Source organism: Nyctereutes procyonoides, unplaced genomic scaffold (genome assembly GCF_905146905.1).
Source record: "Nyctereutes procyonoides isolate TBG_1078 unplaced genomic scaffold, NYPRO_anot_genome, whole genome shotgun sequence".
NCBI classification, from domain to species: domain Eukaryota; kingdom Metazoa; phylum Chordata; class Mammalia; order Carnivora; family Canidae; genus Nyctereutes; species Nyctereutes procyonoides.
In genome coordinates this window covers 2,117,662-2,139,458 of record NW_026575121.1, presented here as the reverse complement: position 1 = coordinate 2,139,458, position 21,797 = coordinate 2,117,662, and the positions used below count along the sequence as shown (strand labels likewise).

The following is a 21,797-nucleotide window of genomic DNA, read 5'->3' as shown; positions in this document are numbered from 1 at the left end:
TAAATAAATAAATAAATAAATAAATGTCTATGTTTTAGTGTGTTTGCTCTAAAAAACCACCCCAGTGTTTTATAATCAGAAAGCAATGATCAGTTAAAACTGGTGTTTGTTAGGGAAAAAAAAAAATCAAATCATTAGATCACAAGACATGACAAGCAGAACCAGTCAGCAAAGTAGTAACTGCTTGAAAGAGCCAGTGTGATGCCAGAAAGCACGGTTACACAAAATGGAAGTGAGATCATCACATCATTATGCTCAACACCAGTTATATTCTCACTAGACATTCATGCTCAGATCTGGATCTCACAGCTTGAGAAAGAGGCAGACAGTTTGGAATAGATTCAGATTTGAGTTAAAGGCAATTAAAAAGCTCAATACTAAGACCTCTGGCAATATCCGAGGAAGCTGTGACTGCTCAGTCTGGAGAGAGAGAGAAGCAAACAGAAAGTTTCCCCAAGGAAAGCAGAGGGTCTCTGCTAGAGAGAGCGAGACTTAACATGCTTAAAATATAAAGGGAAGAATTCAGGTTATACAGAGTCCTGCTTGCCCATAGTGCAGATAAATTACCAGAGAAGAATGTTATATTCTCCTTGCTCAGTGATCTCAGGGAGGCAGAGATTAAGAGGAGAAGAATCTATCCCACATTCTTTCCAGATGGCACACACATGAATGCCAGGGACTAAACCAAGATTTCTTAGATTCAAGATTCAGGAACTACACAATGAAAGGAAAACCAGCATTATGTGTGTTTATAAGAACGTGCCAAGTAAAATCTGAAAGTTGCCTTGCTACCAGAAATCTATGGAAAAATTAGGCTGAAGGACTATTTCATTTGCTGTATCTAATCTTTAACAACTTTGCATTAGCATTCTAACGTTTGCTTAATTTGCGAGCAATGTTATGGCTGTTCCAGAATTAGCCTGAAGTGCTTAACTTTTAGTTTGGTATAGTTCCCAGAAATTAAGAAATAAACCATTCAAAATTATTTCATAAGGCCCCACCTCCCCTCAGCTCAGAATTAATGCTCGATTTCCCACAAACTGAAAAGCTGGCTTTGTTCCCTCTTTACCTTCGGTGCTGAGAAGGACATGTGGTCCACTCCCATAACTAAGGCTTTTAATCTTCTTTCCACATAAGGCTTCTAGCTTTTTGGGTACAAGTGTACTCTGATTATCTCCAGTTCCTAGACAGTTACTATAGTTCAGTCCAAATACAAAGACCTAGAAAACAAATAGTTTTGTCTCAGTCAGTTGGCCTGAAGTTACACAAAGGCCCCTTCTCCACTCTGAAAATAAGACACACTAAGTTCAGTGTGACAGCTCAGTAGGTAGGAAGAAACTGATCTGATTAAGAAAATTTAAGAAAAAAACCTCTGCTGCCATAACTTAAGTTTTAGAATATCTAACCATACTATGAAATTCAAAGAGTAGTAGAGGGTTGAGGGGTAGTAAAACTGAAGAAACTGAAAGGAGAGAGAGATTATATGAGACACAGTCTTCTTGAATTTCAGGTTCTTTTATCCCCAACCTTTTCAAAGGATAAGGAGGTAGGCCTTGTTGGATACACTTGGGATGGTGGTAGGAGAAAAGATGGGAAGGAAAGTAAGGGCCAAGGGGATAAACTGCCAAAAAACATACAAGGGAAAGTGGAATGAATGTGTCTATGGATCTTCCACTGCAATATTTCAAAACAGAGCTTGGTATGAATAAATTTGCATTCTGGGATGATCGGCTGGCCACAATCTTTTCTCAGTCTTCAAACTTCACACTCAAATTCCACTCCGCGTTTTGAGAGATTCTTACCTCATCATTGTCAGTAACGTACAAGGCTTCATTGGCTGAGGTGCCAAAGACACATGCTTTCCGAATAGATGCAATTTCTTGAGGTGAGAGCAGAGTGAAGATTGGCCACTTTCCTACATCCACCATGACTCTGGATCAAGTAATTCTTATAAATAAGCCGACATCTCTGCGGTAACAGAAAAGATCCCAAGAAAAAGAATAAAATAACCACTAAACTAACTTAAAAAAAAAAAAACGGCACTGTGAATAAAAGGAAACAAAACCTAATTCCAAAAGAAACTACCTACCTTTGGTTAAATGGATCACTCACTTTCCCCAGCAACCTGTCCAATCCTTCCTCCACCGTCAAACCTGGGTCTTTCTCTGCAATGAGAGGAACAACTTGCTAGAACCAGCTGTTTGTCTTGCCTACTTGCAAGTCAGTACTTATCTGTTACATCCATACTCATGCAACCAGACAGCAGATGATGAAAAGGCATGCTAACCGGATGAAACCACGCTCTCTCGTCAGGTATTTTTTCCTTAGGTTACTGAGATAAAGTTAAAGGTTACAGTACTAGTTGGTCTAAGACACTGTATTCTTGCTTAGGAGAGGGAGGGAGGGAGGGAGGGAGGGAGGGAGGGAGGGAGGGAGGGAGGAAGGGAGGGAGGAGGGAGTGGTGTGTGTGTGTGTGTACATGAATGTTATAAAAATCAGAATCATTACCTCTACCTCCCTGCTGTCCCACTACCACCTGCAGGATACACCCAAAGATCCCCATCCCTTGTAGAAAACAACTGCCATACCAAGCGGCTGTTTAATGATGGGAATGGGACATCCCTCATGGGAGTCTAGAATGGCAAGAATATTAAGAAGGACTAGCCTAAGATATACTGAATGAAACCATAAAAGAAAGGACTTATTCTGGTCCTAATTTCTATGACCATATTTTCTGCATATATACAGATCAAATTTCATTTCACATTGAAAAAAGTTATCAGATGAACAAGGGAAGACAATTCACCCTCATCTCAGTGTTCAAGGTCATAGGTATAGCTTCCATGCAAGGGGCAATTAGCTTAAATAGTATCCTATAAAAAGCAGACATAGGTATAAATTTCCATAAAACTCTAAACTTGACCTGTTTAAGGAATTTTATACAAAGAGCCCTGGTCATGCCTCCAATTCTTCTAGGGTTAAAAAGCATTTCTAGAAATTCCAGGGAGCTACACAGGAACAAAACCCTACCACGCCAAGTGAGTTTCCATTCTGGCTCTTACCTCTGGAAATTGAAATAGAACCAGTTTATAAATACAACCAGGATTTCCTAATGAGGTACAGAACTCCTGAAGTTCCTTCCTACTTCTCTCCTCAGACCTCTAAAAATAGCCAAGAGAGCCAGGCTCAAGACCAAGGCCTTCTGGGGTCCAGGACCTCTGAGAACACCTTGGGGCTTAGGTGTACTTAGCCAAGGCCTCAGTTTCCACCATCCAGGGAGACTTCCCATCAGCACTAACTTGGATGACAGAGAGGATGACTGCTATGCCTCAAGAATCACATCACATATTCAATAAGCATTAAACACAATCAGGACGAGCTACTCCCCATCACTCCACAGCAGACTCCTGAAACAACATTTGAATGCTCTGAGAGGTATGTATGGACAGGCGCGTGCTGGTGAGGACACACAAAGGATTTGGGGAAAGGTAAATAATACATAAACATGTTCAAAAATGTTGTACACGTGCAACTAGTACAAAGGGGTAAAGGAAAGTAAGTCTCCCTACCATCCCTCCCCAACCCTCTCCTCAAAGGCAACCACTGTGGACAGTTGTTGCTAATTCCTTCCAGAGGCAGCGTATGCTTACAAAAGCACTGGGTGTATGTGTGTGTAGAAGCCTTCTTCCCCTTAGTCGACAGCACATCTTGGAAAGCATTCTAGGTTAGTACATGTAGACGGACTTCATTTCTTTTCACTGGCACTTATTTTTTTAAAAGATTTTATTTATTTATTCATGAGACACAGAGAGAGGAAGAGACACAGGCAGAGGGAGAAGCAGGCTCCATGCAGGGAGCCTGACGTGGGACTCGATCCCCGGTCTCCAGGATCAGGCCCTGGGCCGAAGGCAGGTGCTAAACCGCTGAGCCACCCGGGCTGCCCTCACTGGTACTTTTAAATAGCATTCCACCCATCAAGTTAACAACTCATCTGCTTCTACTGAGAGACTGTTTAAGTCACTGCTAGTCTTTTCCTAATACAAACAAGCCTGCAATTATTGTCTACATATATTATTGCATATGCACGACTTTTCTGATATATACATTTATAAGATAAATTCCTAAAAATGAAGCTGCTGGGTTAAAGTCTAATTGCTATTTTATCTTTTTTTTTTTTTTAAGATTATTTATTTGAGAGAGCAAGCACACAGGAGGGGAGGGAGTCTTAAGGCACCACCCGGGCACCCCAAATTGCTATTTTACCTTTAACAGTTATCTCAAATTGTTCTCTACCGAAGTAGTGCCAGTAGATAAAATAACCACCAATGTATGGCAGCACCTGATTAGCCACATCCTTACTACACAGCGTATTTTTTTTATTTTTTTATTTATGATAGTCACATAGAGAGAGAGAGAGAGAGAGAGAGAGAGAGACAGGCAGAGGGAGAAGCAGGCTCCACGCAGGGAGCCCGATGTGGGACTCGATCCCGGGTCTCCAGGATCGCGCCCTGGGCCAAAAGCAGGCACTAAACCACTGCGCCACCCAGGAATCCCTACACAGCGTATTTCATGGTATCTTGGTTTTGTTTCAACTTGAATTTCTCTTATGATGAGTGAGGCTGGGCATCATTTAAAAAAATAATCACAATAATAGCAACAATAATAACTGATGCTTCTCGAGCAGTAGGTGCGCCAAGTACTGTTCTTGATATTTTACATCTATTAATTCATGTAATCCTCAACCTACAGACAAGGAAATAGGACCCAAAGAGATTTTAAGAATTTGCTCAAATCATAAAGTGGCTGACTCAGGGCCTGAAGCCACACATTGCGGAACCTGGAATCTGCATATGCACTCCTCACCTCTTGGCCTCATGCGTCATCCTTTTATAAAGTCCTTTTTTTCCTACTGGACTATTGTTCTTTTCTTTGCTCTTGATTTTTGTGTTCTTTATATGGTGTGATTGCCTTAAATGCTCTTAGAAATAACAAAAAAGATGCCTCCTACCCTGCACCCAAATGGCCTGCCTTGTGTCTCTTACAAAACAGGGAAGAAGTCACAAGAAAGGAATAGTATAAATGAATACAAGCAGAATGAATTCCAAATAAAAAAACAATCCTTTATTTTCCTAGGTTATGAATCACATCAATAGTCCTCAAAATTTAATATTGTATGTAATATAGAATTTTAAATAAACAGGGAAAAGGGGAGGGATTTAAGTTAGCCAAAGAAAATATGATTTGTCACATTTAAAATTACAGCACAAAGGGGGGGCGTCTGGGTGGCTCCGTAGGTTAGGCGTCTGCCTTCAGCTCAGATCATGATCTCAGGGTCCTGGAGAGCCCCTCATTGGGCTCCCCGCCCAGCGAGGAGCCTGCTTCCCTCTGCCCCCCACCTCCACCTCCCTGCCCCCACTCTGTATCATGCTGGCCCTCAAGTAAATCAAGTACTTTTAAAAAAATTACAACACAGAGGGATACTAACATTCAAACGTACACAATTTCCTGACAACAGCACAATTATTCTGTAGTCATGAATCACAGTCACACAGGCAACTACGCCCCCAAGGGTTTGGCAAGCTACTGGAAAACCAGGCTTCCATAATGATGGCTTATTATGCGAACGGAGTTTACCCATCGCTGAATTACTTGCAGCTTTATTTTAAAGACGTCTGTCCAAAGTCTTGTAAATTAAAAGTCAGCATAAAACCAGGTCACGTATCTTACAGGTCCACACCCCTCACGGGATCAGAAGCATTGCCAACAGTCTGCATGGTGGGAAAGAGAGTCCTGAGGCGCAGGCTGGCTTCTAACTAATCAGGGTGACGTGCCACCTACCTTTACGAGCCTGGGTTTCTCAAGAATCCGTCCTATAAAACTCCGTAACGTTGTGGTCAAGCTGGGATGAACGAGCTGCAGGGGATTTGAGATGGCCTGAGAACGAGGGCAGTACTGCTGCCCAGGCAAGTCATTACCCCGACAATCCCGCGAGGTGGGTAAAGACCAGGAAGGAAGACACTGACAGTGATCACGACTGCTGTGGCCCCACGGAGGCAGCCTCACACACATTATTTCATCTTCTCCATACTCCTGTGAGGAAGAAGGGCCATAATCCATTCTTCGTAGATGAGGAATGAGGCTCAGAGGTAAAGCGACTTCCCAAGGTCACAGAGCAGTGAAAAGCACAGTCCAGACTCCACCCCAAGCCCTCTGAGTCTTCTTACATCAGAGAACATCAGCCCTGGCCCCTGAGAGGTTAAACTTCTCGAATATTACTTCCTCTGACTTTATTTTGCCTAATACTGTATACCAGCATCTGTCTTTAAAATGCTTCAAATATAAAAAGTACTTCTCCCCATCCCCCAAAAAAATGTGTTCCCTCATTTGCTTCCATCTAAATTTGGCTGGTTAAACCCTGTGAATGTCACTCATTCCTTCCTCCTTCCAAAAACCACTAAGTAGCAGGCACCGGAGACCAAATGCACCTTTGTCCTCAGGGACTCCCAAGAGTGTATGAGCACAAGGTGCCTCCTTGGCTGCAGGCTGCTAAAGCACAAAGGATGCCTTCGTTAGACTCGCCCAAGCTGAGCAGCTGAGGACACGAACAGGGTATCCTCAGACCTCGGACAAGGTTCTCCGAGAGGTTCTTGTGGGCTCCCTGGGTGGCGCAGCGGTTTGGCGCCTGCCTTTGGCCCAGGGCGCGATCCTGGAGACCCGGGATCGGGTCCCACGTCAGGTTCCCGGTGCATGGAGCCTGCTTCTCCCTCTGCCTGTGTCTCTGCCTCTCTCTCTCTCTCTGTGACTATCATAAATAAATAAAAATTAAAAAAAAAAACTCAGGATGTGCTATGCGCTGTACAGATCAGATCAGATCAGTCCTGAACTCGGGCATGTGGCATATCTTGTCCTAAGGCAGCATAATGTAAATGCAAATACCATCAACATTTTCTAATTAACTCAAAATGACCACCATCATCATTACAATTACATTACTGTGGTGAGATGTTTAATTTCTCCATTTACCTGGGGGCAGCGACAGCTTTGCTAATATTTTTTTATTAAAGATTTTATTTATTTATTGATGAGAGAGAGAGAGAGAGAGAGAGAGAGAGAGAGAGAGAGAGGCAGAGACACAGGCAGAGGGAGAAGCAGGCTCCATGCACGGGAGCCTGACGTGGGACTCGATCCCGGGACTCCAGGATCAGGCCCTGGGCTGAAGGCGGCGCTAAACCGCTGGGCCACCCGGGCTGCCCAACACCTTTGCTAATATTAAGAAAATCATACTATCGGGATCCCTGGGTGGCGCAGCGGTTTGGCGCCTGCCTTCGGCCCGGGGCGCGATCCTGGAGACCCGGGATCGGGTCCCACATCAGGCTCCCGGTGCATGGAGCCTGCTTCTCCCTCTGCCTGTGTCTCTGCCCCCCTCTCTCTGTCTCTGTGTGTGACTATCATAAATAAATAAAAATTAAAAAAAAAAAGAAAAGAAAATCATACTATCAACCTATAGTCCTTCTATCAACTTTGTATGTCTGACTCTCTACCCCAAAATTATAAACGGGGTATACTACTAATCCAAAAAGCTAAAGCAGGTGGAATCACTGGAAATTAACTAGCATTTAACCTGTTATGAAATCTAGACTGAAGAACCCCTGTGGCTGACAATGAATCAGAAATAGAAGGATCACAAGAATAGTATTAGGCTCGCTCTAATGTCTTATGACATCTACTAAATTTGCCTACACATGAAGAAGTAGTAACAGATTTGTTCTAATTCTATGGATTATACTTTAAAGGAATATAAACATAGTTCAACATCATTTCATTTAAATCATCACTCCAGAGGTTGCAAACAAATTTAGATGCTTCAAATAGTACTATGTGGAAATATTCTATTAATATACTACCAAAAGTAGAGTAGTATATTAATAGTCGTATATTAGTAGGAGGAGGCACTACTAATAGGGAAGACTCTTCAAACGGCCTGCTCAACCTAGGCCATCCTGGACAGGCACACACTTTGGTAAGTATTCAGCAGTAATTAAGCATCCTAATACAGTACCATGGCTTCTCCTTCCCTAGTACTAATGCATCCATCAAATGAAGCATCCCAAAGGAGATGCTGACAAAAAGCTAAACTATGAGCTTATTCCCACGTTAAAAAAACAAAACAAAAACACACAAAACACCCTGCAAAAAACCAAGTGTATCTGTAAGGCTCAGCTATGTTCAAACACAGTATGTGTTATAGGATTACAATTTTCAAAGTATAATACATACAGATAAAAGGACACATACACACCAAATGTATTTCTCTGTAGAGAGATTAAAGGTAATGTTTTCTTTCTTTGTACTGTTCAAATATATTCCACATTTCTGTAACGAACACTTTGTGACCAAAAGATAAATATTTTAAATGAAAATTAAAGCTTAGTTAATTTGAATTATATATAACCCCTAAACTGTTAAAAGCTGAAAGAGATATTCTGGTCTTAAATTTACAACCTAGGATGGCAGAGTGTTCCAGACAAATCTGTAAAATAAGTTATTAATGTAAAATTAAATGTAGAAAGTGGGAATGTAAAACACTACAGCCAATGTAGAAAACAGTATGTCAGTTCCCCGAAAACTAAAGACAGAATTAGCAGGTGATCTAGCCATCCCGCTGCTAGCATACACACAAAGGACTGAAAGCGGGGACTTGAACAGAGAGTCGTACACCAACGATCACAGCAACATTACACACAACACCCAACACAAACATCTACCAACAGATGCATGGATAAACAAAATGTGCTATCTGTATACAATGGAATATTATTTGACCTCCAAAAGAAACGACTGATGCATGACACAATGGGGATGAACCCTGAAAACATTAGGCGAAGTGAGACAAGCCAGACGCAGAAGAACACAATTAATTGTATGACTCCACTAACATGAGGTATCTAGCCTGGTCAAACTCCTAGAGGCAGAAGGGAGAATGAGAGTTGCCAGGGACTGGGGGGGAGAGGAGAACGGGGAGCTACTGTTTAATGGGCACAGAGCGTCAGTTTGGGAAGACTAGAATGTTCTATGGAGACAGGCAGTGGTAACCGCTGCACAATAATATGAATGTTTTTGATGTCAGCAAACTGTATACTAAGAAATGGTTAAAATAATTAATTTTATGTTATGTATATTCTACCGTAATTTTTGAAAATCAAATTATGGGGGCACCTGAGTGGCTCAGTTGGTTAAGGGACCAACTCTTGGTTTTAACTGTGCTCTGTGGGGAGTCCACCTGAGATTCTCTTCCTTTCCCTGTGCTCCTTCCCCACACACGTGCGTACATTCTCTTGCTCTCAAATGATCTTTTTAAAAAATTAAAAATAAAATTATGATCCCATGGATTTACATCAACCTGTATTAATAAGCTCAAAGCTATACGTTTTTATTTATTTTTATTTTTTAAAAAGATCTTATTTATTTATTCATGAGAGACATACAGAGAGGGGGGGGGGCAGAGACACAGGCAGAGGGAGAAGCAGGCTCCATGCAAGGAGCCCGATGTGGGACTTGATCCTGGGACTCCAGGATCACGCCCTGGGCCTAAGGAAGGGGCTAAACTGCTGAGCCACCCAGGGATCCCCAAAGCTATATGTTTTTAAATTAAATACAGAAGTGTTCCAGTCTTAAAAAATATTTTTGAAAAAGTAAAATCATAATTCTGTCTTGGGAAGGTAAGTTCAGATTAGAGAAATCTTAAATGGAACACTTCTAAAAGACATACAGCCTTCTTAGAACTTTCCAGCATATATAGCAATTCAAACTAAACCAACTACTTGTTATGATGACCAGTCCTCCTAGAGATTATTATAAAAATGAGTTCTAATCAGCATGTCAGTTATATTAAATAATCACCTCTGAGGGCAGCCCGGGTGGCTCAGCAGTTTAGCGCTGCCTTCAGCCCAGGGTGTGATCCTGCAGACCCAGGATCAAGTCCCACACCAGGCTCCCTGCATGGAGCCTGCTTCTCCCTCTGCCTGTGTCTCTGCCTCTCTCTCTCTCTCTTTCATGAATAAATAAAATCTTTAAAAAAAATACAGTTAAAAAAAAATCACCTCTGAAGTACTTCAATAAGATAATCTTTTTTCGGGGATCCCTGGGTGGCTCAGCGGTTTGGCGTCTGCCTTTGGCCCAGGGCACAATCCTGGAGTCCCAGGATCGAGTCTCACGTCGGGCTCCCGGCATGGGTCTGCTTCTCCCTCCTCCTGTGTCTCTGCCTCTCTCTCTATCATAAACAAATAAATCTTTAAAAAAAAAAAAAGATAATCTTTTTTCTTTTTGCAACATTTTTTTTTTTGCTTATTACTTAGGAAGTACTTCCTTATACAAAGCATTAATATGTTCAGCCTCAATTGTTTGTTGTTGTTTTTTTAATTTTTATTTATTTATGATAGTCACACACACAGAGAGAGAGAGGCAGAGACATAGGCAGAGGGAGTAGCAGGCTCCATGCACTGGGAGCCTGACGTGGGATTCGATCCCGGGTCTCCAGGATCGCGCCCTGGGCCAAAGGCAGGCGCTAAACCGCTGCGCCACCCAGGTGAATCAAGGATTTCTTGCTTTTCTGCCATATGGAAATAAAGCAAGAATAGTGCAGAAATAAGAAAGCAGAGGATGGAAGCGTTTTAACACCTCAGAGGATAATAGGTCAACTCATGTGGATCTCCATATTTTCTCTGGCACTTGAAAATATACGCTATACTCCCAAAGACTTCTTTTGTGTCCATTGGTACAACAGATCAAAATCCCATTCCCTGGATGGCTTTTCCCAGTGAACCAGCACTGCCCCTCAGAAAGCTCGTGGCATGGAGAAGTAAAGGTTATTTTATTTTACACTCTGAAAGCAAATTTAGTCAAGAGGACAAACACAGACCTTCCAATTTTAGAAATCTACATTTAGAATGGAAGACTAAAGGAGTAATGTAGCAACCGATCTTTGGATCCCTCTAGGAGCAATTTATTTTCCCTTCCCCAAGGCACCAAGTAACTGTTAAAGGAAGGTTTGCTTTACTGATCTAGCAGAAAATATATCTGAATACATTTACAGGATTTTAAAAAACAACAGGAAATGGAGAAACTAGTAAAGGAAAACTTTGTTTTTGATAAAATAATGCTCTCAATATTAAACAACGCTAGAAATTAGAATTGTAACGTGCTAGCAAGTGGCTTCCACACAGGTATCAACCCTCACTTTAACCTGCACGTATTTGGCACAAAGGAGACGGATGCAACGGACGGGAGAGTCCACATCAGAACGTGTCTCCTGCTGACCTAAAACAGCTTGCTGAGGAAGAGGTCAGAATACCGTGAACAGCCACGCAGGCTGGTTAGCTGGCACCAAGATTCTGACTCTTCTAGTGGCGTCATTCTTGGGGCAGGAGGGAGTGTGTACCCTTCCTTATCTCGGAAGCCGATATTCTCACAGTAAAGGACTCACATAAAGGACTCTGAATGCTCAGGCCCCTTAGAGGTGGCCTGTATGATCTTGAGCACACCAGATATGGCCTGGTACAGACTATTTCAAATAGCTACATCAAATATGAAAAACGACTTTGTAATTGCAAAGAACTTTATTTAAATTAAAGCACTTACACGTACACTGAAAATCTCTAATAGAGGGTTTTTTTTTCTGTTTTCATAAACTGGATGGGTAATGATTTATTATCAGCTTAAGTTGCTAAGCTGCCTTACAACAGGAATTTATTTATAGTTAATGAGCTATTGATAAAGTCTAAGATGCCTCACCAAAAAAAGCACTACTGTAGGATATCGTGAACAAAATAATAGCATATATTAATTCTTCCTCTGACAGTGACCCCACACACCAAGAATGTTGGGGGAAATCATAAAGAGCAATACGTTCATGGTCTCTGGCTCTTTTTTTTTTTTTTTTTTTTTTGTCTCTGGCTCTGAAGATTATGGTCTTTTTAAGATTTTATTTATTTATTCACGAGAGACACAGAGAGGGAGGCAGAGACAAAAGCAGAGGGAGAAGCAGGCTCCACGCAGGGAGCCCGATGCGGGACTCGATCCCAGGATCACGCCCTGAGCCGAAGGCGGCACTAAACCACTGAGCCACCCGGGGACCTGCGAGATTATGGTCTAAAAGAAAGATCCTAGGAAGTGGAAACCTGGAACTCAAATACAAGTAGAATAACCAGACAACAGAATACCACATACAAATATATGGTCCATGTGATACATATGAATGTATAAATGGAAAAAAAATTACGTGCACAACAGTTACAACCAAATGAAAATGATATATCCTGGAAAACTGCTACACGAAATTCCAGAAATCAGATTCTTAGTATCCTAGCAGATGATAAAAATGTAAGCATTTCCTCAGTGAAGATCACCCAGTTTCCTGCAGGAATGAGGGTTTTTCATAGCTTTCTTCCTTTTTTCACCAACGGAAGTTCCTGTCTGAGCACAAAAGATTTAAGTGTGTAGCCATCTTTCTCTATTTTTGAGTATCGCATTTTAATTCTAGTAAGACTTTCAAAGAGATGAGTTGTAGGGTTTTAGGCTAACTTCTGGGGTGCAACTCCACAGCTTGTCATGTCACACGTCTACGCCACAGCAAAATAAATTCAGGAAACTTCTCAAGTTACAAAAGAGCCAAATGTTACTCTCATCAATTTCTGCCGTACTTCTTATAATGGTCTTTTTGAGACTGAACAGATGCTACACCTCTGACTTAGACGCCAAATGTATTTCCAAGGGCCAGACAGGCCTCTAAGACTCAGCCTCAGATTTTTATAAATAAAAATACACTTTAAGACTGCTGCAGCCATTCTGTGGTGTGAGTACCGCAAAGAAGCAAAGTTTCAGAGATACTGATGCTTTTACCGCCCCAGCTACTAAACAGCTGTCATTCACTTCTCTTTTCTGCAAGCTTACCTGACTACAAGAAAGAAAGGGAATGTCCTGAATACTTGACAAATTCCATAAAGACAAAGGGGCTCTGAAGAATGTGGCATTCTCCAAAAGAGTTGATGCCATCCTTCAAAAACACAAAGATGAACAGGTGACAAGATAATCCTCCTACCTTTGTTTAAAAACAGACCGATGTTTTAAAATTCCTAACATAGTGACTGCCCTCTTTGTCATCAGTTTTGCTCGAATTTGTTACTCATCGGAGAGGACATCATCTATCACTTCCCAACACAATTAGCAATTATGGTCTCTGGAAGCAATTCTCCATCCCCCCCCGCCCCCCCCAATAATCTGAAGGGCCACTTTCATTTCATTGCACAGAACCTTTAGGCAATTCTAGGACAGAGTATCTGACAGCTCATTGTAAATGAAGAAATAATTCAACTGAAGCCACGTGCTCAGGTTAGAAAAGCAAATAACCCAAGTGGCAATAGTATTAGCAGAACAACAACAACAAGGTCTCCAGGGTTGTGAAGCTGACTGTAATCTTATAGAAGTACTGTTTTTATGAGATACTTCTATTTTTAAAAGGCAAACAGAATGGAACTTTGATGATCTGAAGTAATTCCTATAGTTTTGTTCTTCATTGCGCCAAACATACAAGGCTTTGTAAAACAGATCACTTCAAAAATAGATGGGTCAAAAGGCTAAAGAAATGGAGAGAACACAGTAATGCTTGATTTTATTTTTCTAATGTGTTCAAGGCTGGAATAGAAGGACCCATGTTCAAATCCATTTATGGTATCGTGAACCTTTCCTACATGAGCAGCTCTAACGTGATTCCATCTACTAGTGTCTGCTGGCCGCATTAAAATATCAACCATACCCTGTGATGGCCCAAAGCCAAACTGAAATTCCAGCGGTGGACAGGCAGAGGAATGCAGTACTCATTCAATAAATGCTTACCTGATGTCCTCTAGGTAAAAAAGCCCCAAAGCCACCACCACAACCCCCTCCCCTGCCCCGAGCAGAACTTACAAGGGGTCAGGGGGGTCTAGGTGCATAAAGAGATGTTCACCAGAGCGAGCGGCCACTGCTCTGCTGGGGAGGCAGGAATGCCATGGAATCGCCCAGTGGCAACTACCTGTGAGAAGACAGGACAGGCACCGGGAACGGTGAATGTATATGCCAGGTGGAGGAACTGAAAGAAATGTAGCAGGGCTGTAGCCAGAAAACTTCGCCTTCATCCTAAGAGCAACATTTAATCACTGAAAGATCTTAAGCACGGAAGTGGCGTGATCAGATGTATGTCTGTTAAAGATTACTTGGGCTGAATGCAGGGACCAGATGGGGATGAAGAAAGAGAACACAGAGAGCCCAAAGTGGCTGCGGTAAGGCCGGCAAGAAAGCAGCCCGTACCAAGGAAATGGAAATGGAGAGGCCTGGACAGGAGACAGACTCAAGAGGGTTCTTTAACTGACGGAATGGGGGAAAGGACCTGAATAAGAGGAAAGGAGAGCTAAGGATCGATCATACCCACCTGCTCAGCTTAAGTGACAGTGAACCGTAGTGCCACTCGTTAGGACAGAGAACACAGCCAACTTCAGGGGGGAGATGAGGAAGTCTAACCTGGACATTTGAAGTTTGGCTGCCAGTGGGATATCAAAGTGGCTATGTCCAATAGGTCTATTTATAAATCTAAAGATCAAGAAAGAGATCTGGATTGGAGATCTGGAAATTTGGCCTGAGATCACCCAGGGAAAAATGTATGGATTAAGGGGAGAAGGGGATTTTGGAAAGAACTCTAAACGTCCAACAGCAGAGAGACAAAGAAATACCCCTGCAGAAGAGTCTGTGAAGAACAGGCACAGTAGGAAGAAAACCAGGCGAGCACAGCGTCATGGAAGCCTAGGGACAGGGATATTACACAAAGGAAGTAGTGCCAAGGTCTAATGCTGCTGAGACCAAACTAGGTAAGGACTGAGGTATGTCCACTGGATGGAACAAGAATCACTGGTGACCTTCGCAGGAAGAGTTTTGGTGAAGTTGTAGGTGGACAAGGCCAGATTGCAGCAGGTTGAGGAACACGTGAAAGATGAAGAAAAGGAAACAATGAATATAAACAACCTGTTCACAAAGTTTGCCTGTAAAGGAAAGGTGAAATAGCTAGGCAGTAAATGAAAATGGGCTGGAATTGAAGGTCATATTTTGAGTGATCTGTTTTAAACATGTTAAAGTCTCCAAAAAAAAATTTTTAATGCTTTTGTTTTCAAGTAATCCCTACACCCAACATGGGGCTTGAACTCACATCCCCAAGATCAAGAGTCACATGCTTTACGGACTGAGCCAGCCAGGTGTCCCAAGAGACTGAAAAATGTTTAAATGTTAGTGGGAAGGAGCCAGTAGAGAGAAAGATAAGGACAGGACACAATCACTGAACAGGGTTACTAAGGAAGTAACACGAAGTGCAATGTGAAGCAGAGGTGCAAGACGAGTTGTAACAAGGAGGCACGTCTTTGTGAAAACCCAGGAGGAAAAAAAAAGAAAAAGAAAACCCAGGAGAATGAAAGGACAGATATGGATGGAAGTGAGTTTCAAGGATGGGGCATCAGAAGTTGGAAACGATTTCTCTTCTCTTTTTCTCCCTCTCCCTCTGCAGCTTTCATTTCCACCAGTAATTTATGAGGATTCCAACCTCCCCATATCCTTGCCAACACTTATTAATGTCTTTTTTATTACAGCCATCCTAGTGGCTGTGAAGTATCTCATTGTGGGTTTGATTTGCATTTGACTTTCTTCTGAGGTCACCTATTTCTCCCTGCAAAAATGGAAAGCTTTCTGTTCAGAGGAAGAGGAAAAATAGCAATAGAAAATGAAGGCGGGGGGAGGGGAAGGTATGGAAAAGGTCTGAGGTCTAAAAAGCAGCCACCAGGGAGGAAGGGAAAAAGCACTGAGCAGAGGAACCTATAAAGGTGCTAAGATGGAGTCCAGTAGAAGATGGAAAGCTTCAGTCTGTAAAAGTACCCATCTGAGCTGTTTTTTTTTCTCCAGTGAAGTAGGTGGTTTGTTTGTTTGTTTTCTTAAACTGATCTAACCAGACTTGGAATGGGAAACTGCTCAAACATAAGGAGACAAGCGCTCCTGAACAATACATCATCTCTCTGTTGAAAGTCCTGTGTATACACATATGAAATGACAGTCTGCATAAGACCCACTCTCCCTGACCCCTGAGAACAAAGCACCTCTCACTGCAGCAGATCGTACACTTGTACTCTAAGTATTTATGACTACGATCATGGTACTAAATTCATCAACTGGCAAACTGCAAGAAAACACCACACATCCATCACCTCGATAATGGGTAATTCCTTTAAAACACGTTAACTTAAGACTGGTAATAACCAATTACACAAAATGATTTTTGACTTAACCAGTTACCTTGCAGAGTACAAGATACAGTCACAGTATTCGGTGAAAACTAATTCAGGAAGTACATCCTTATGCAATGTGAAATAAAGATTTGATAATTTAGAGATTTATCACTAAGGCACCCTACTGCATACGCTGCCCTCAATTCTGTGCTCAGGGATCCCATCTTGGGACTGACTTATGTGTGAACCTAGATTCAGACCAAGGGTTTTATGACGCAAGGTGCTATGTTGTTGTTTCAATCATCCTTTGCTGAATAACATACCATCCCTAAACTCCGTGGCTTAAGACAAGAGCAATTTGCTATTTCTTTCAATTCTGTGGGGTTTTTTAAAAAAGATTTTCTTAATTCATGAGAGACAGACAGAGAGAGAGAGAAAATGAAAGGCAGAGACACAGGCAGAGGGAGAAGCAGGTTGCATGCACAGAGCCTGACGTGGGACTCGATCCCAGGACTCTCCGGGATCCGCCCTGCGCCGAAGGCGGCGCTAAACCGCTGAGCCACCCAGGCTGCCCTCAATTCTGTGTTTTGAGTAACTCAGCTGAGGTTACTCATGAGGCCTCACTCACATAGCTGGGCCACTGCAGGTGGCCTCTCCTCCTAGATTCCATGGGAGCAGACACAGACCCCATATCTTAATGGGAGGTGCAGCAGTCAAGCATAGTGATGGGAGATACTGCTGGCAGTGATCATGGGAGATGCTTTACCACAGCTGTCAACAATATTACTAGATGTTTCCACTCCACTCTTCAAGTTCATGACTGAAGCACTGGAAGGGGGATAGAAAACCTTTTCTTACGCATTGAAAAGAACATCTCGGCAAACATACTCCTCTTTGGCCCCCGTCGAATGCTAATCTCAGGAAAGCCACAGAATCTTCTTTTCTAGGGTTGTGGGAAGGATAGGCGTCATCTTTCGAGAATAGCCTGAGTATAGTCTTAACCAAGTGAAATTCATGATCTCCTGAAAGGTCACACAATTTATGAGGTGTTCGTATGATCTCATTCATTAAAATCTAACACTAAAAAAAAAAAAAAAATAGAGGCATCGAGGCATCCCCAGCTATTTCAACTCTTACTATTTAATCTCTTTACCTAAACTCACAATCAAATAGACCTGGCTAAATTAAATTCTTCAATATTCAAACCCTTGCTCTTGCCTCTCCTAGACTCCAGTATGAACTAGATTTGGATATCACAGTATCCCTCATAACCCAGAATCTCACTGTCTGACCACAGCAACCCAGTAAATTTGCATAGTAAAAAGGATGTATGCCCCCAAAACATTAACTGTTGTTATCTTTAGATACTATAATTACAGGTGATGTACATTCTTCTTTATGCTTCTCTAGTTTCTAAATTTTGTTTCCTTGCAAAATCAAAAAATTAAAAAAAAAAAGGAAATCTATAATGTGGACTTAATGTACTTGGAATTTTAAAGAATTAAGTCCAAATTGTGGGTCAAATACATAACTGATTTAGATAGTCACTTAGCTGATCTCCTCCACGAAGTCTATGCTGGTTGAACTCAAGCAACATTCACCATATGCCTCCTGTGCATCCTTCAACATGTACACAATATGTAACATCTTTAGACTGTTTTTTTTTAAACCACAGAATATCTTTAAAATGTGTCCTAATGCCCTAGTTGGACTCTAGCCTCCTTCAGCACCCAAATCTTGTTTATGATGCATGACGGTTTAATGCCGTACACACAGGAAAAAAAAAAATTGAATAATAAGAATGGTCTTTGATCTCCTTTCAGTTTCATCCTGGCCACACTGACTTTTAGATATAGGAGGACCCGGTCTCAGACTTCCTAGTCTGAGCTGCTGATTCTTAAGATAAAGCCAAGCTCTTGCTAAAACGTACAGGCGCTCTTTATTTTCAAAAATTCAAAAGAATTCTTTTGAGCTGCAAACTTTGATAGCTTTTTTATGGCTCTCTGCTTTCTGAGGTTCCCAGGAATTGATCATCTGGGCCGCGGACATAAAAATCAGTGCAGAGCAAATCTCTTCAATGATTAATATCCTTCCTCTTCTTCTAGAGGGAAGAAGAAATAGGACCTGTCTTAGAAGTACTTAATAAATATACTGGTATTCGCACGATGCATTAAAAGATACCCAAGCCACAGATTAACTGCTGTATTAATAGAATGGACATAGTTACCTACTCAACCCTGAAAGCGTTTCAAAGAGGCGAAAAGCGGGATGGGGTGGGGGGATGGGAGGCGAGGGACGGGAAGGGGGGACGACGGGAAGACCTCAAGGGCTGAGGACCTGCCTCTGACCCAGGACGTGACCTTGGGGTCCCAGGATCGAGTCCCGCATGGAGGGGTGGGGGAGGCTCGAGGGCTGAGCACCTGCCTCTGACCCAGGGCGTGACCTCGAGGTCCCGGGATCGAGTCCAGCATCGGGCTCCCTGCGTGGAGCCTGCTTCTCCCTCTGCCTGTGTCTCATGAATCAATAAACCAATCTTAAAAAAAGAAAACCACACACACACACACACAAAGGTGAAACGCACCCAGTGCTCACTCCAAACGGACACTTTCTGAAGTCCGGGGCACACTGTAGAGTGCCCTGGGGTCGGCTCCCCCCTGCGTTCCCTCCAGCACGCTGCGCCCCGGGGGCCTGATGTCACCGCCCCACGAAGCACCGCAGCCTCGGAAAACTCCGTTTTTGCCTCCAAGAGCTAGAATCCCGCCCCCTTCCCACCTGCGCGCGCCAAATAATAATAATAATAATAATAATAATAATAATAATAATAATACAAAATAAAAGACGGGCCAACGTCCAATAAGCCAGAACCTGCTTCTAGGCTCCAGTGTGCTGCCGCTCGGGGCTCGGCAGTGCCCAGCTTCTGCAGGGACGACCCCGGGGCGGGTCAGAGGCCGCCGCGTCCCGGGGGCGTCGAGGGCACCCGGAGGGGAGCCGGGGGCGGGGCGCCGGCCGCAGGCCCAGGGCTCCTCGGTGCGCCCCCCGGGAGCCGCACTGCCGGGGGGGGGGTCTCCTCGGGGCCCGCAGCGCCCGCAGCCGCGTCCGGACGGAGCCGGGGAAACTTTGCCCGCGCGGCCCCCGCCCTCGTCCCCGGCTCCCGCGGCGGCGCAGACTCCTCCCGCCGGGCCGCGGAGGGAGCCAGGGCCCGAGCGCGCAGCCCCACGGAGCGGGGGAGGACGCGCACGGGGAACGGCGGCCCCGCGAGCTCGCCCCCCCCCCCCCAGGCTACCTGGACGCCCGCCGCCGCGTCGCGCCGTCCGCACGGGCCCGGCCCCGGGAGTCGCCCGCCTGCAGCCGCCCGGCGCTCGGGAGGCGCGGAGGGGGCGGGGCCGCGGTCACGTGGCCGGGCCGCCTCACGTGACGCCGACGCCGCGCGGGGGGCGGGGCTCGCTGGGGCCGCGGGGGGCGGGCGCACGAGGCGGGGGCGGGGCCCCGCGGGGGAGAGTGGCGGTGAGCTCGGTGGCGGTCGGCGCGCTCCCGCGCGGGCTTGGCGCTCGGCGGCCCGGGGCGCCCTCGGGGCACTCACTGCGCACGCGCTGCCGCCGGAGGCACCCTGGCGGGGGGGGGGGGCCTCACCGCGACGGACCCTCCCCTTCTTCCTGCAGGTGAGTGACCTGAGGCCGCAGGAGCTCCGGAGACCGCGACCGTCTCTACAAAGGATCGCAGGGCGCCCTGGGAACCCCGGTCGCTCCGTGGGACGGAGGCTAAAGTCCTAACGCCTCGGCGGAACTTTTTTTTTCTTTTTTTTTTTTTTTTAAATGCTTCTTTTTTTAATTTTTTTATTTATTTATGATAGTCACAGAGAGAGAAAGAGAGAGAGGCAGAGACATAGGCAGAAGGAGAAGCAGGCTCCATGCACTGGGAGCCCGACGTGGGATTCGATCCCAGGTCTCCAGGATCGTGCCCTGGGCCAAAGGCAGGCGCCAAACCGCTGCGCCACCCAGGGATCCCGGAACTTTTTTTTTCTTCTTTTTCTTTTTAAAGCTTTTATTTTCATTCATGATAGAGAGAGACAGAGGAGCAGAAGCAGGCTCCCTGCGGGGAGCCCGACGCGGGACCCCCAGGACCACGCCCTGGGCCCCAGGCAGGTGCTCAACCGCTGAGCCCCCCACCCCGCGGATCCCCTCGGCAGAATTTTCTTTTTTTTTTACTTTTTTTTTTTTTTTTACCGTATCATTATTATTAATGTCCAACGTTTATAATATGAGGGGCAGGGCTTTCTCCTCAACCCAAGTTTATAAATTTTCAATTGGCTTGTGAGGCCCATAGGGATACTTCTTCTAGTCTAATTTGGTTTCTGGGGAGACTTCATTCAGGTCCTCAATGGTCATGTGATCATCTGATCAGATGGATTTATGTTCTTCGCCTTGTCCAGCTCTTTTTCATATTCTTCAATCCTGGCCTTTGAGAGGGACAAAAACTCAGCACAGCTTTTCACATCTTCTTTTTCCCCCGGCATCCACCTGGACAGTGTATTTATCCTCTGGCACAGGAACCTTCAGGGCATTAAACTTCTTTTCAAAGTCATCTACCAAGCCGGCCTTTGCCACATTGGCCTTGTAGTAAGCCCAGTCGATAGCAGGTGGTTTCTCAGGAAGAGGAGCCAACCTGGAGGTTAGCGTGTTCCAGGATTTCAGGGAGTTGGCGATGGCCTTCTGGTTTCGGGGTATGATCTCCCCAAAAGCTACCCAGTCAATGGTTTTTAGAGCAAGTTTTCGCCCCACCATCTTGAGATCCTTCACCGACCCCGGCAGCCCCCTTGGCAGAATTTTCTAAGCAGTGTTGTTCCAACGGGCCGTTCCCACGTGAGCTCCCACGAATAAACAGAAAAACAAAACATAAGAGATCAGTATCACCAAAACTCAGGTGGTCTCCTGGCGAAGGCCGCTCCTCCACACCTCCCGGCACTTCAGCTGTACCCGAGGCTTTGGCTCCAGAGAATTCCGATTTTCCTGGACTGCTCCACTTCCTTTGGATTACTTTTTCCCTACTTGCTTTAGTGTCTTTTGCCTTCGTGCATTCTTCGGCGTTTGCCGGAAATGCCCTGAATCCCCACCCTCTCCCCGCTTAAAGGAAACCGGAGTCAGAAGTACTTAGGGCATCAAAACAGATTTTATCCAGAAATCTTACTGCACTAGTGCAAGGGAGCCCAGTTCCATAGGGAGGTCTCTCTCTCTCTTTTTTTTTTTTTTTAAGATTTTATTTATTTATTCATGAGAGACACAGAGAGAGACAGAAGCAGAGGGAGAGGCAGGCTCCATGCAGGGAGCCCCATGCGGGACTCGATCCTGACAGGATCAGGCCTTGGGCTGAAGGCGGCACTAAAACCGCAGAGCCCCCTGGGGCTGTCCATAGGGAGGTCTTTTTTCTCCTACTGCCAACAGTTCTCTTTCGCTGCTCTCACTGCTGCAGGGTTCAGGTTACCTTTAACAACACCCCAAGTACACA

At 44.5% G+C, this 21,797-nt stretch overlaps 1 protein-coding gene across 6 annotated transcripts in view; it reads right to left on the bottom strand.

Moving 5' to 3' along the window:
- The window catches only part of RCBTB1 (RCC1 and BTB domain containing protein 1), a 50,328-nt gene extending 30,647 nt beyond the window's left edge, over positions 1-19,681 (bottom strand). For 3 of the 6 annotated variants that reach the window (XR_008665756.1, XM_055335750.1, XM_055335754.1), the window contains exons 1-4: positions 19,579-19,681; positions 2,090-2,165; positions 1,803-1,968; positions 1,070-1,220 (exon numbers count right to left, since the gene is read on the bottom strand). Coding sequence is in view for 5 of the 6 variants with exons in the window: in XM_055335750.1 (XP_055191725.1) it covers positions 1,070-1,220; positions 1,803-1,928 (277 nt within the window). In the remaining variant the exon portion in view is untranslated. Of the gene's footprint in view, positions 1-1,069; positions 1,221-1,802; positions 1,969-2,089; positions 2,166-5,838; positions 6,747-18,876; positions 19,025-19,160; positions 19,433-19,578 lie in introns of those variants that run through there. The other 3 variants (XM_055335753.1, XM_055335752.1, XM_055335751.1) reach the window with 3 other exon arrangements.
- Between the last annotated feature and the right edge of the window lie 2,116 nt (positions 19,682-21,797).